Source organism: Myotis nattereri (assembly GCF_964212035.1).
Source record: "Myotis nattereri genome assembly, chromosome: 1".
Classification (NCBI taxonomy): Eukaryota; Metazoa; Chordata; class Mammalia; order Chiroptera; family Vespertilionidae; genus Myotis; species Myotis nattereri.
In genome coordinates, this window is record NC_138075.1 from 137553700 (window position 1) to 137569248 (window position 15549).

The 15549-nt window shown below is 46.2% G+C and overlaps 1 protein-coding gene across 2 annotated transcripts in view; it reads right to left on the reverse strand.

Moving 5' to 3' along the window:
- The window catches only part of PIP4K2A (phosphatidylinositol-5-phosphate 4-kinase type 2 alpha), a 177044-nt gene that overhangs the window by 41027 nt on the left and 120468 nt on the right, over positions 1 to 15549 (reverse strand). For both annotated transcript variants that reach the window (XM_081104006.1, XM_081104007.1), the window contains exons 5-6: positions 5683 to 5829; positions 538 to 576 (exon numbers count right to left, since the gene is read on the reverse strand). In XM_081104006.1, coding sequence (XP_080960132.1) covers positions 538 to 576; positions 5683 to 5829 — 186 coding nt within the window. The remainder of the gene's footprint in view (positions 1 to 537; positions 577 to 5682; positions 5830 to 15549) is intronic.

The window sequence follows — 15549 nt, forward strand, 5'->3', positions numbered from 1 at the left end:
CCTACTGCCCAGTGACTCAGGACAACATAAAAAGACAAAGTCTCCTGCCTAATTCTTTAAGTAAAAAATACTCGAATCAAATCTTAACATTTAATAGTTGGAAAAGAGTGTAAAGCTCATGCAAGTCAACATTTTACAGGTGAGAAACTGGGGCGCACAGAGGCAGAGAAACTCGCTAGGTCACACCTGGCTAGTTAGTGGTCAAGTGTAGGGTTAGGGCCCTGCTGCTGCGCTGTACCTGCCAGTGTTGGTCATAAGTGACTACGCAGGCGCCTGCGTTTTCAAGACCACATTGCAGTGAACTATTTCTTCCAACTGCATTTAAACTAACAACCACCTCATTATTCAGCCAGGAGGTATGGACAGCTGCTCTGAGGAAGAGAGGTACAGTGAAACACTCCAGTTAAAAAATGTGCTTCTCTGGTGCACACAGGAGAAATTGCAGCGGCGGGAGTCAGAAGGAAGGATGAAATAAGGATGGGGATGCTGCTCGAGCCTGCCCATAGGATCATGGTGAGGGGCATGTCAGGCACTTACCTTTTCTTTGTCACTAGCTTCTCTGGCCACTGTAGAGCCCTGAAACACAAAGAAATAATAAAAGCTTGCACGTGAGAGGGCCTGCATTTCATGCTTAAAATGTGCAGAGCACGACTGTAAATGGGCACCAGCTCTGCTTTGGCACTCGTCCTGCGTGAGCTCTGTCCCCTCCTGGTCACTACTCTGCCTGGTCTGCAGGCGTTCCTTTCCACGCCCTCCGAGCCTTTCCCTGTCACGTCACCTGTGCTGCCTTCTCCCTGGTCCTTGTCTCCCTGCTGGACATCAGGCCATCACTGGGACGGTCACTTACTACACCCTGGATCAGAACCACACTCTCCTTTTTGCACCAATGGCCAGAAATGGTTGGTGCTGCGACATTCAAAGGTGAAGCGGGCCACCTGCTGGCCGCAGTGACCACGGGGGCATCAAATGCCTCTCAGCCCACATCATGTCTTCCGGGCGCGGCCGTCCTCGCCCTCTGACTGCCTCGCTCCCGTTCGGTCACTGACGGTCACGTTCTCCTCGGCTGCTGTGAGTGGGCCCCCTGGTGCTTTCTGTCCCCCTTCGCCTTGGAGGTCCCATCACGACACACGTACAGGCACCCCTTCGGGGCCAGGGGTGAGCACAGAGCTATAAAGAGGGAGAAAACCACAGGGCTTGACCTCAGCGATTTCCCCTTGACTGCACTGCTTTCCAAAACGATGCCTCAGGGCTCGGGGCGGTCCCCGACGATGGAGTCCATCTCAGATGCTCTCAGGGGGCATTGGGGTGGAGGCCCAGCAGAGAAATTTTCCTTTGTTCGTGGAAGATTTTAAAGTGAGAGAAAAGCTGGGAAACAAATGGCCGGTGAATTCCTAACTATGTCAGTACAAGAACTGCGTATGCTTTGTGCTTCCGTGACCACTGCGGTGCCTCACACAGTAATGCTCGGCGTTCACCAGATAAATGGCTGGAGAAGGATCACAGGCCAATTCCCTCTCTCCCTCCCCTCAGCACTGGACACCCGAACTGCACGGGGTCAGGGGGCAGTGCGCTGACCTGACTACCTCCTTCCTACACAGCCACACATTGCCTTGGAACACTGGCATTAGCCAATTATTAACAGAACTTACATGTGACTGGGGGGATATTAAAGTAGCTTCTAGATGGGCTATTCTTTAAAAAAATCAACATTTTTACTCTATGACCATCTCCCATTTAAGCAGCTTAGTCACTGATGAGGATGTGTGTAATGCACAGATGGGGAGATGCAGACGGAGGAGACGCCCCTAATGGGGAAGGGAGCTGAGACCAGGCCAGAGTCTCCCCCGTCCACTCTCCATCCCCCTGGTGCTCAGCACTCCCGGGCCTGGTAGGTCTGAGAGACCCTGCTGCCAGCCCAGCGAAAGTGCTCGCAGTTTCTTGGGGGTATGTCGGGGGCACTGACCCACCAAATGAAGATGGACAGTGTGACTCGTTCATGAAGGAAAGCCTGTGGCCTGTTCCACCGCAGCTCAGGCTCTCCGCACGGTGGAGTCCAGCAGCCATCACTTAACAATGGTCTGTATTCGTTCCTTAGGGATCCTTGAACATGGGCCACAAATATCTTCCTTTGTTCACTGACTTCTAACAAAGAATGTTTCCAAATGAAAAAAAAGGGGGGGGGGGCGGAGCAACTGCTTATGCTACTGGGTAGAGGAAAAACAATTTATTCCTTTTTGTATCTTTAACCAAGTTTTCCCTTCCTACAGCATATCCCTGTCTAGGATTCTCCGTAAGGTTTCATCTCTGTGTAAATGCAGATCATTAGCCTGTAAAAAACTCATCCAAGTTTAAATTAACTCAGAATAAAAAAAACTAAAACAAAAAATAGAAAAGTAAGGTCAGTAAGTTAAGGTCAAGAGTTAGAGCCATGAAATGGTGCCAGATGTCCAGGTTCCATCACAACTGAAAGTACTGGCAAAACAACCATTTATTTTATAAGCTAAAAAGGGAGATGAAACTATAAAGCCCAAAGCAAGCTAAAACTACAATATCCAGTTTACAAGTATAATTTACGTCAAGATATATTTACTAGATACACTATCTTGACGTAAAGGGGGATAAAAAAGTAAAAAGGACAAAAAAATTAATTTAAGGCACTTATTGACTAGCAGAATGGATAACCAAAATTCATTGACCAATTCTATATACTATACATTATGCTGCACTTGACATGTACATATTTCATTTAATCCTCACAACAACCCATCAAAGGTAGGTAAAATTATCCCCATTTTACAGATGAAGAAACTGAGGCTTACAAAGGTCCAACAGCTTACACACAGCTGACAAGTGATAAAACCAGGACATGTGGCTTTAGAGGTCCCTCTGGCGTCTCACATGGGAGAGTCAGACCAGTGAACAGAGCTTTGTGACAGAGCTGGTGTCCAAGAGCCCTGTGTGGCGGCTGGAATTTCCACCAGGGGCAATTGCAGTGAACAAAGTGGCTTTGACTTGAAGACAGGACAGACCAAGGCTGTATTTGGAAAGCCTGGACAGTTCATTTGAACTCCAGAAGGTAGGAGATAAACCTAGACAATGTTCCCTTCCTTAGACCAACATTTCTCAAAGTGTGTGGTTCAGCACCCTGGGGTCCCAAGACCCTCTCGGGGGTCTGTAAAGTCAAAACTACCTTTATAATAATAATAATAATGAGATGTTATTTGCCTTGCTCACTGTCTTGATATTTGTGTGAATATTGCAAAACCAATGGTGGGTGAAACTGCTGGCAGCTTAGGACAAATCCAGCAGTGGTACCAAATGGTACTAGTAGAGTTTGTCATAATATATCCATATCTGTATCTGTGTCTGTATCGTATCTAAATACACAAATGTCCCAAGGAAGCAAGGAAATTCATTTTTATTAAATCTTGACCCTGGGGTATACATCTTTTCAATATTCTGTGTGGGAAGTATGCATAAAACACTTCTGCTTAAAAAAAGAAATGGTTTAAGAACAGTCATTTTTGTGATGGTTTGAGTTATGAGTTGAACTAGCTAGTTTTTCATGAAACAACATTTTTACTTGAAAGAACAGCTGACAATCTATATTTATTTATATTTGGGCTTTTGTCAGATATCTGTTCAAAGATAATGGAAGCTTCTGGGCTATAGGCTATGTGCAGGGGGACTGTGCTGCCACTTCATGGAAAAAAACTAACAGGACTTTGTAGCCAGTGGTAAAATCTCAGCTTCTATGTAAAAATTAGAAATTTTAAAATACCGATAGTGGGAAGAGCATGTAACTCAGTGACCCCGTCCATTCCAAATGACCAAAGCATGATGTGTTCAGACCAATGCATGCGAACAGACCAATGGCTTCAAATGAAGAGAGTACAAAAGTTCACTGATGTGATTGCAGATTCCACATTCCACATAAGCTTTGGCAAATTGCCATTTGTCAGGTGTTTGAATATCAAAAAACAATATCCACAAATTTCTGAAAAAGTAATTAAAACACACGTTTCTCCTTTTCCTATTACATCTTTGTGTAAGGCCTGACTTTCTTCATACACTTCAATAACAACAGACTGACAACAGAACCAGATAAGACATTCAACTGTCTCATGTTTGATAAAAGTCAGACATTAAAGAGATTTGCAAAAGTGTAAAACAATGCCACCTATCTCAATAATTTTTTATTTGAAAGATATAGTATTTTTCATAAAAATGTGCTAACATGAAACTGTTTTATTATTTTAAATAGAGTATTTAAAAATTTCTCATATTAATTTCTAACACTGCAACTATCAAAAGACATAACCTACATAAGCACATTTTTTTTGGGGGGGGTCCTCTTTTAAGAGTGTGAAGGAGTCTATGATAAAAATTGTGAGATCCACTGATGAAGGCCAACGTTTGGCAAACTTTTTCTGAAAAGGGTAAGAGGTAAATGTTTCAGGTTTTGTGGTCCCAAACACTCTCTGAGATAACTACTCAGTTCTGCCATTACAGCACTCAGGCAACCACACACAGCACAGAAACAATGGCGATACTCCAATAAAACTTTGTTTACAAAAATGGCCAAGTTGGATCTGCCATGCAGGCAGGTCACAGTGGCCAAATCCTAACTTGGACATTCTGCCTCTAAGTCAGGATCTGAGAAGTCAGATCATCTTACTCCCCTCAAAATTTCCAGTGGTCGCCACTCACTCCATGTCTTTGAAGCACCTTGTGTCAGGGTTGTTTCCTAGGCCAGGAATGTTCTCCCTCCGCTCATTCCCTCGCCTCCTTCAGGTCTGCTCCACGGCAGCTTCTCAGTGAAACCTTACCTGACACCCTATTTAGAACTGCCTCCCTTCCCCCTTTCCCTGTCTTTACTTCTATCCATAGCCCTTACTACTTCCTAATATACTATGTGATTTACTCACTACTTTCACTTTTTGTCTGTCTTAACCCACCAGAATGTCAGCTCCTTGAGTGAAGGTTTTCATCACACTATTCCTAGCATCTAAAAACAGTGCGTGGGCCCTGACCGGTTTGGCTCAGTGGATAGAGCGTCGGCCTACGGACTCAAGGGTCCCAGGTTCGATTCCGGTCAAGGGCATGTACCTTGGTTGCGGGCACGTCCCCAGTGGGAAGTGTGCAGGAGGCAGCTGATCGATGTTTCTCTCTCATCGATGTTTCTAACTCTCTATCCCTCTCCCTTCCTCTCTGTAAAAAATCAATAAAATATATTAAAAACAGTGCCTGGTATGTGGCTGGTATTCAGTAAATATTTGTTGAATAAATGGTATCTCTAATATGTACACTGTCTTAAACCCAGATAGTGATCCTTGGTTAACATGAAGGAGTACACTGCTAGTTGCCTGGTGGCTTTGAGCTCTGAGCTCCTACACGGGTGGGGAACGTCCAGCTCAAGGGCCATAAAAGACCTGAGAAATCATCTGGTCTTGGCCCTGCCAAGGCATTAGGGGTGAGTTAATTAAGTGTTTGACCAACTATAGCAGGCTACTTTTTAAGTTGATAATTTTGTATGGCCCAAGAATGATGTTATAGATATACAAATGGCCCTGGGCAGAAAAAAGGTTCCCCACCCCCGTGTTTAGCATGACCATTTACAACATTTACAATGTGGATGAGTAAGCTTAATTAGTTACGAAGAATTAATAAAATGAGTCTCACCTTTAAGTCGTATTTCCTATATACAGATAAACGGTGGCTGAACACATTTCTTGTAACAATCACATATATTTCAACTCCATCCACATTAAGCCGGTACATGCCCAAGAATTGGGGAAGAAGGGTTATCCCATGACATTCCACTATATACTGCATAGGAGAGAAAGAAAAAGGAAAAAAAAATTACCCAATCAAAAGGTCTTTCAGATGTAAAATGTAACTCTTCTGCCTCTGGTGTTTATACAAAGTGACCCTCCAGCCATGAAGGTCCTATTTTATAGAAAATAACCATGTTTATACTGCTTAATACAGGATCTGTGTTATCTATATATATAAAAGCCTAAGTGACCAGACAACTGGCCAGTAGCTATGACAACCACTGACCACCAGGGGGAAGATGCTCAATGCAGGAGCTGCCCCCTGGTGGTCAGTGGGCTCCCACAGCGGGAGCACCGCTCAGCTGATAGGCGCCAGATGCTAGGCTCACGGCTGGCGCCTGATGAGTGCAGCTGCACCAGCCTCTCCAGCAGATACTCCCCCTGCATGCCCAAGCTGCGGCAGCAGCAGGCGCAGTGGGGCCGGAATGAAGAGTGCAGCGTGACGCCCAGCCAGGGCTCAGGCTTCCCCCTGGCCTCCAGCTGCTTCGTGCACTAGTTCATGCTGTGTGGGATCAACGTGGACAGTGGGCTGGAGCCCGGTGAGCTGTAGGGTAAGGCTGGGCTGTGGCGGCGCGGAGGTCCACTGATCCCAACAGGCCAGGCTGAGGGACCCCACCAGTGCACAAATCCATGCACTGGGCCTCTAGTATGTTATATATATAACCAGTGAATTTTTGGTTTAAACTTTAAAATAAGAACATTAAAAAGTTCAAAATTCAATCCCGTCAATTAATTTGGACCAGATTGTTTCAATTCCAAAAATAAAATTGAACCGCAAAGGGTTAAAGATGCTCCTGCCCCCCCCCCCTTTTTTAAAAATCTTACTAACCATAATTGAGCTACATTTAAATGTTTTTTCCTTTTTATTAAATTTATTGGGGTGATACTGCTTAACAAAATTATGCAGGTTTCAGGTTCACAATTCCACAGCACATCATCTGTACACTGCATAGTGTGTTCACCACCCCAAGTCAAGTCCCCTTCCATCACCATTTATACCCCCACTAGAGGCCCAGTGCACAAAATTCATGCGGGGGGGGGGGGGATGTCCCTCAGCCCAACCTGCACCCTCTCCAATCTGGGAGCCCTCGGGGGATGTCCTACTGATGGCTTAGGCCCACTCCCCGTGGTTCTCTGATCTCTGCATACCTGCCTGCTCAACGCCACCGCAGGCCCTGCTATCTGCTCACTGCAGGGGACTGGGGCACTGCTTGCCCCTTGCCCCCGTGGCAAGGGCTTAAAGAATGGAGGACTCCAGTATGTATTTGTTTATACTAGTAAAGTGAGGCAATCTTTTGTAAATATAATAAAAATATTGAAAAATTACATTTCTCACTCTTGTTGCTTTTAGGATCAAAACTCTGAGCACTTTCCCATCAATAAGTTAAACACTATTAACAAATTAATTAACTTGTAAATAAATGCTTCAAAAATAATAAGAAAAGGTGGAATTGGGGGCACTACAATATCGTGCCTTCTTAAAATAATAATTTGGCACAAGCATCTTCTTTTTTGGAGAGTTACAAAACATCCTCAGCATCTATTGATTTCTTTGTAACATTTTTAATTTGATCACAAGACAATCTAAGGACTCTCTGCTTCCTCCCTTCTGCATGCCTCATTTCCAGACTGCAAGAATGGAGAACTAACCACTTAATCCCAAAGGTCACTCTTTAAGAAAGGTAAACGTATTTCTTTCACTTTCAACCACTGCCTGATGTGGCCAAGGCAGTGCTTCCCCACTGGCAAGGGACACGATGAACACGAGTGTGAGTGGTGCCCGCCATCTGCTATGTTAATGTCTGTTCACAGACTCAACAGGTGCAGTGCTCCAGTGTGTCCTGCCAGACTGCTTTCTAGAAGTCAGATGAGTCTGAGGTCCCAATGGAGATGTGGCCACAAGTGGACCAAACTCGACTATGGTCATCTATGTGTGGCTCAGAAACCGAGCCCACATCATACAAGAAAGATGGTTCATTTGCGAGAGCACAGGCTGAGTATATACAATTCTAAAAAGTGTTCCTCTCAGTGACCCCTCAAAAGGTGGCATTTTCCCCAAGGCATTCCTATCTGTGGCACAGCGAGGCTGGTATGTCCACCCCTCTGGGCTCTCTAGATGACCTGCAGCCACATTCTTCTCTCACCTCAAACGGAGCAGCTCTGTCTGGTACCTGGGCTTCCAGAAGCTTGCAATTCAGAGATGTCACTGAGCTTTCATCTGAATAGGCACTGAATATTTACTCCCAAATTTTTAAAAAGTGAACTTGATAATCATCAATTCTTATGCTTACTATATGGGGTTAAATCAGTCACAATTATTCTTGGGGTCAATGTCCATATTCTCAGTGTTAAGCTCATGAATCACCTACATTTGCATTTTAAAATATTGTTTTCACTACTTTTAGCTTTGGCATTCTTTGTAGCTGGAAACCTCACACCACCTCACTCTGTTATTTATCATGTAACTAGAGGCCCAGTGCATGGATTCGTGCACCGGTGGGGTCCCTCGGCCTGCCCTGCGCACTCTTGCAATCCTGGACTCCTCAGGGAATGTCGGACCTCTAGTATGTATATAAGATCTTTGGTTAATCTCTTCCTGCCCTCTCCCTGCCCCCTTCCCTCTGAGATTCATCAGTTTGTTCCATGCCTGTGCATTGAGCATCTGCCCCCTGGTGGTCAGTGCACATCACAGCTACTGGCCGAACGGTTGGACGGTCACTTAGGCTTTTATATATATAGATGGCTTCTGTTTTGTTCAAAGTGCTCTCAATGCTGGCAATGTTTTGTGTGTAACCTGTGTTCCAACACTAACAATTTTTACTTCTGTCTTTTCAAAACTCTATGTATAAATGAGTCCATGGTGTCATCAATAAATGCAAATTCAATCTCTTCATGAATCTTCCTGAGTACTTTTTCCTGTATAACCATGGCTTGTCAGAGAACTGTAATGCAATGATAAATGGATGTGGTGAAATCAGAATTAAAAAAACATAAAATACAACAGCCACAAATATTATGAATCCCCAATTTGTTGCTCTTCTCATGCAAAATGAAATGCCATTAAAGGATTCACAGCTGACTGAAGATTTCAGCGGAGAGGACTCTAAGTGATGTACTGCATCAGATAAATATTTATATCTCCGCATGACAGTGTGAACCTGGGCTCTGGCTTTTGGAAAATTGCTGTTATTATCACGTTTCACTCATTTTTTTTTAGGGGCTTGAAGTGACAATCTAATAGCATTGAATTAATACTTCAATGTAAAGTCTTGTTTCACTTAAGTGTTTTTGAAAGGTTAAATAACCGCTAATCTTTATTGTGTCTCTGGCTATGTTTATAGATCACTACAACATGCTTTACATGAAATAAAGAAAGAAAGGAAGAAAGCAAGAAAAAAATGAAGGAAAGGAAGAAAAAAAGCAAGTCAGCTAGCCTGAAATTAAGGATTGCTTTGTTTTAGAATGACCAAATAAATAAATAATCCAAATTTTCTTTGAATTGATATTTTGGGATAATGGTCTATAAGTATCCTATCTAATAAAGATGGACTATGCAAATTGACCATCACTTCATGACAAAGATGGCAGCGCCCACAGCCAATAAGGAGGGAATATGCAAATTGACATGACAAAGATGGAAGCGGCCAGGCCGGGCAGCTCTGGGCTGGAGCGAAGATGGAAAGGTGGCTCCGGGCCAGAGCGAAGGTGGTGCCAGCAGCCAAGGGAAGGAAGGCCTATTCTTGCATGAATCTTCATGCATCGGGCCTCTAGTCAGTTAATAAAATGTATTTTGGCCTCAAATAGTTTTAAAGTAAAAAAGAGGTAAAGATGACCACATGTAAGCTGACATAAATACTAAAGTTTACTGCTTTTCTTAAATTTAATAAAATTAGGCTTAAAAGAAACATTCTTCTGCAGTGTTTACAAACGTTCTTAATATTGAGATAATGCAGAATATACCTAAAATGTAAACATTGATGTCCCTAATTCTATTTGTTGTCTATATATATAAAACCCTAATATGCAAATAGACCAATCGGCGGAACAACTGAACAACTGAACAACCAGTCACTATGACATGTGCTGACCACCAGGGGGAGCGTGCAGAACATGGCAGGCGTTAGCAGCAAGCAGTAGAGTGTGGAACATGGTGGGCATCGGCGGTGGTTGGAGGGTGGAGCAGGTGAGTGGGGGCACCAGACCAAGGTGGGGCACTGGTCGCTGTTATTGAGGCAAGCCTTTGAAAATTCTTTGCTCCCACGCACTGTGGTCCCACTGGGCACTCTCACCTGCTGCTGGTGCTGGCCCCGCTCGTACCCACTGCCAGCACCCGGTGCCAGCCCTGATCGCTTAGCGCCATCAGCGGGTGTGAGTGGTGGTTGCCAGCTCCAATTGCCCCTGAGAGCTTCCCTATCTCCCCCATTCCTGAGGGGCGATCGGAGCAGTAGCCGTAGCTTGCACCTGCTGCTGGCATCGGCCCCAACTGCTTCGCACCACCAGCGGGTGCAAGTGGGGCCGGTTCTGTCAGCGTGTGGGAGCGGTGGCGGTGGGAGCAGGTTTGCCGGAAGACAGGAGACCAGGGCCGTGGTGGGAGGGGCTGGCTGGGGGTGCAGAGGATGGGCCGAGACCTGCCCCAGTGCCTACAGCAGCCTTGCGGCTCACAGTTCCTTTCAAGGTGCACAAATTCGTGCACTGGGCCCCTAGTCTACACTAATAAAAGAGAAAAATGGTAATTGGCGTACGACGCTACCCTTTTCATTGGCTAATCAGGGCTATATGCAAATTAACTGCCAACTAAGATTGGCAGTTAACTGCCAACAAGATGGCAGTTAATTTGCATATGTAGGCACAATGCAGGGAGGCGAAAGGGAAAGCAGGAAGAAGCCCCCTGCCACTGACAGTGATCGGAAACCCAGGGGGGAGCCCCCCAGCCATGATTGGAGAATCAGGTGCCTTTTCCGCCCTGGCCAGTGATAGCAGGAAGTAGGGGTGGAGCCAGCGATGGGAGCTGGGCACGGTCGAAGCTGGCAGTCCCAGGAGATAGGGGTCCCTTGCCTGGGCCTAAAGCGAAGCCCACGATCATGGGGCCACTGCAGCTGCGGGTCCCCACTGCCCGGGCCGGACACCTAGGCCAGAGGCGTTAGGCCTGGGCAGGGGCGGAGCCTGCAACCGCGGGGAGCTGGGGGTCCCCTGCCCAGGCCTGATGCCTGGGCCAGAGGCATCAGGCCTGGGTGGGGGGCGGAGCCGGGGATTGGGGGGATATGATGGTCCCCTTGCCCAGGCCTGAAGCCTGGGTCAGAGGCGTCAGGCTTGGGCGAGGGGTGGAGCAAGCGATCAGAGGGAGATGGGGGTCCCCTGCCCAGGCATGATTCCTGGGCCAGAGGCCTCAGGCCTTGGCGGGGGCCAGAGCCAGTGATCGGGGGGAGATGGGAGTCCCCTGTCAAAGCCTGACACCTCTGGCAGAGGCGTCAGGCCTGGGCAAGGGGCCGATCAGGCGATCGGAGGGTGATGGGGGTCTACGCCTCTGGCCGAGGCATCAGGCCTGGGCAAGGGGAAGAGCCAGCAATCGGAGGGGTCTGGGGGTCCCCTGCCCAGGCCTGATGCCTGTGCCAGAGGCATCAGGTCTGGGCTGGGGGCAGAACCAGTGATGGGGGGAAATGAGGGTCCCCTGCCCAGGCCTGACGCAGGGGCCGATCCTGCGATTGGAGGGTGATGGGGGTCAACGCCTGAGGGCTCCCAGTATGTGAGAGGGGGCAGGCTGGGCTGAGGGACACTCCCCCCCACACACACCCAGTGCATGAATTTCGTGCACCGGGCCCCTAGTACTATAATAAAAACCCATAAACAACATCATCAGTTAAAGCTGAAGTGACTTTGTAAAAGAATAATCCATCATAAGTATGCATGGCATTTACTCATTATCTACATTGAAATGCAGAATGGCTGCTCCCACATCACCCTGGTGAAGAGCTCCGAGGGGCCTGCTGCCCAGCTTTGGAGCAGTGAGCTCCTTCCTGTCACTTTGCCCAGCATGGGAGCTTCGGGATGGAGTATTCCAGGGTGCCCCCCAGGTTGGCTACAGCCTGGCCGGGCCTGCCTGGCAGTGTGGTTTCTCCCTCTGTCCAACCCTCTTCTTCCCCACACAGGCTTTGATCCCTAACCAATGTCTTGACCCCAAAGACCGTGTGGGCTTCTGCTTAGGCAAGTCACTCTCACTGAGAGTCAGCAGACACAAGAGGCAACAAATTCAGGCCCAGGAATTTCATAGGTTAGGACGTTCAGGAATAGAATTTGAACAGTTAGGCATAAAATGTTTAAAGAAATAAAGAATATGATTTCAGAGAGGTGCATATAACAAGAAACTATTAGGAATGAACTGGCAGATTTTCAAAAATGGAATATTTAGAGGCAAAATTATGATTATCGAAATTAAAAAAAATCACTGGACAGGTGAGACAACAAATGAGAACAGGTGAAGAGAGAATTGGGACTGGGAGACAATGCAGCTGAGGAATTTACCCAGAGGCAGGCAGATGTGTCTGGAGATGGAAAACGGGGAAGAAAAATTAAAAGATGCCAAGGCCAGACTGAGAATGTCAAATACATCGCTGCTGAAGAGATAGAGGAGCGAATAAAGGAGCCTGGTGACGGATGAAGAGAAAAGAGCGACGGAATTTCCAGAAGCAGGAGACAATCTGCAGCAGGAAGAGCAGTCTGTGAGTGTGCGGGCCGCTCCGCTCCCTGGAGCCCGGGAGCCAAAGGCAGGACCTGGGAGCAGAGGGCAGCTCCTGCCTCCATTAGCCAGCAGCGACTCGGTCTGCAAAGTGGAGTTTCCAGGAGCACTCCCTATGCCACAGGGACCTGAGATGGCAAACACCTTCCCGGCATTTCCAAGAGGGAAGCAGGAAAGGCACCTGCAGCTTCGGCTGGCCCAGCGGCTCGGCGGGGCGCCTGCCTTTGGTCACACAGTTCTTGGTGCTTAAAGGACTTAACGCGTTAATGGACTTTCGGCATTTCAGTTGACCTCTCCTCCAGGTGGGGAACTAGAAAGCTATAGAGCAACTCCAGGATGTTTCTCCTGTGCCAGAAAGCAGGCACGGCTTTGCCACGTTCTGGCGGCTTCATCAGTGCCACCGGGGAGTGTCAGACATAGAGCCTGGTTTTCACAGAATGCGTGGTGTTCTGTCTTGGATCAGTTTAAGAAGCTCTGATATAGAGTGTAACTTTTTCTCTTTCAGTGTCACACCTCCAGATTTCGTATTTTAATTTTTGGCTTTGATGGTGCCTTTTCCCTTAGTTTTCCTCTATTTGTGGCTACTTCTGCTAATGGTAACGCCAACATGATTTTATCCTTCATAGCAGGATAAAAAGGTGTACTCCCAGGAGGGTCAGAAAGCCAAGCACCCACCCTAAAATCCTTACTGGAGTTTGAGGCACTAGCTTGCTTATTTAATAAGGACTTCAGATTTTTTAGGCATAACTTCTAGATTCATTTCGTTACTAATAGTTTCCCAAATACAAAGAATAAGAAAAGATTTTTAGGTTATTTATCAACCTGATCATTTTACGATAAGAAGCAAATAAATTTAACTCTGCATTTCAAAAACTTAAAAGTTATTAATGATATTTTCATCATCTACACTTTAATCTGTTCCTGCCCATAAAAAATTCTAAAATATTATTGACATTGATTCTTAATTTTAATTAAAGTAAAAGCTACATGACACCAAAACTCCCAATGAGTTCAGGTCAGTGAAAAAAAAAAATCAGTTTAGAAGAAATCAGACATCCAAGTAGGTTCTTGACTAATTTTTCCTGTTTGAATGCTCTTCTGACATTGCTTAACTAATCAGTTGAAAGAAAAAATCACCATTTATAAGACCAGAGTTTGTTCTAGCCTGACAGAAATTTGAAAAAATGGGTATTTACACACGAACTTTAAGTTATTTTCCCAACTATAAAAAAGAGGAAACCTAATAAAAGAAAAGAGACATAAAAGTCTGCTCTGCTTACTGTAAATTTTTGATTGGTCTTAGAAACGATGCCGTCCTTTCTTAGAATAGAAATTAGGATAGGATTTGGGAGCAGATAAAGACTGAGGCAGGATGCTGGAGCTCAGGGGGGGAAAAAAACCTAACCCCTTGTGGTTCAAATCTTCTAATTGTGCCGCAGTGCCACACTCTACCAGAAACCAGGCCCCCTAGTGGACTTCAAGAATTAATGAAAGAGTTAAAGCATTGGACACCAGGCTGTGGGAAACTGAGTAGGTATTTAAATCTCTTATCAGTCATTATATAGACTGCACATGTCAGGCACTGTTCCGAGCAGGTTACAGGTGTCAATGCACCTAAGCAGCACAACACAAAACGAAGGAGGCATTATCACCCACACTTACAGACAGAGAGGCAGGTGTAGAGAGGTCACGCAGCCAGTGAGTGGCAAAGCCGGGCGTGAAGGCGTTGCCAGCTCCAGAGTCTTCGCTCTGAGCCACCCACTCCTCACTGCTGGGGAGGTTGGCTTGTCAGAAAATTAATCCCAGGAAGAATTTATTTAAATATCTAGTAATGTTCCACTCCTCCAGAAGCTGGCCTTACGGTAGTTTTAATCATCCAGAATACAGCTGCAACTCTGGGTATATTTCATTAAAACAAAAAGCAAGAAAAGAGAAGAAAAAAGAGAAGTGAAGGGCCATCAAGTATCCAGAGTTCGCCCCACAGGAGACACCCTCGCTGGGAACCGGTCCCCTCTACTGACGTGCACTCTGAACATGCCTCGTACCTGTCCAGATTGCTTCAGAAGCACAGCAAATTAGAAGGTAGAATAGAACATCCGAGCATCACCGAATAGAACAGAGAACATAGCGTGGAAGGACCTCTCCTGATGACAGGTGGCGAGGCCTGTGTCTGATCGCATGAACAGCTACTCCGGAGGATGCACCGGGCTGAGCTCACCCCATGGGATACTCATCAATGCCTTGTTCAAGAGTGGCCCAGCAGCGGGACAGCTTGAAGAACTGTCAGATCCTGCCCGGGACAGGCTGGCAGGGCGCTGGGGGCCAGTGAGCGCTGCACCCCCCGCTCTGCACAACTGCGCTGGCTAAATGTAAATTACATGCTGGTGTGGGTTCCGCAGCCTACACTGATGACTTTTTTCAAAGCTCTATGACACTCCTGTGTGCTGCATGGCTGGCTGCAAGGATGATGTGTATCATGTCACCTGTCCTCTCTGTGGGGAATGTCTTAGAAAGAACCCTGTCTGACCTTAGTACCAGGAACAGGTATAGGCGTCCTCAATACCTGATTCTTCTGTATCTTCAGGCGCAGCAGCGTGTAACTGATTTACGCAGTTTCACTTTCCACTTTGGCTTCAAGGAAACTGGGGTCAAACGAGTGGCCCTCCATGTAGGAAGCTGGTCATTGTGGCATAAGTTTTAGGCTCACGCCAGGCTCCATTCTGTGTCTTCAACCTCTCCTTCCCTTCTCTATCTTTATTTTTCCCCTCTTTATTATTTCTTATATTTCAAAGTTTTTGAAGGCCACCTTATATCCTATCTGGAATTGAGTCAAGAGTAAATACACAACGAATGAATGAATGAATGGAATGTGGGTGGGCAAGCTGAGGTTCAGAGATGGCCTAAGTAACCACAACAAGTTAGGATCTGTGTCTCCTGACTTTCAACTTACTATACTTTAAATAAATTATATTCATGATG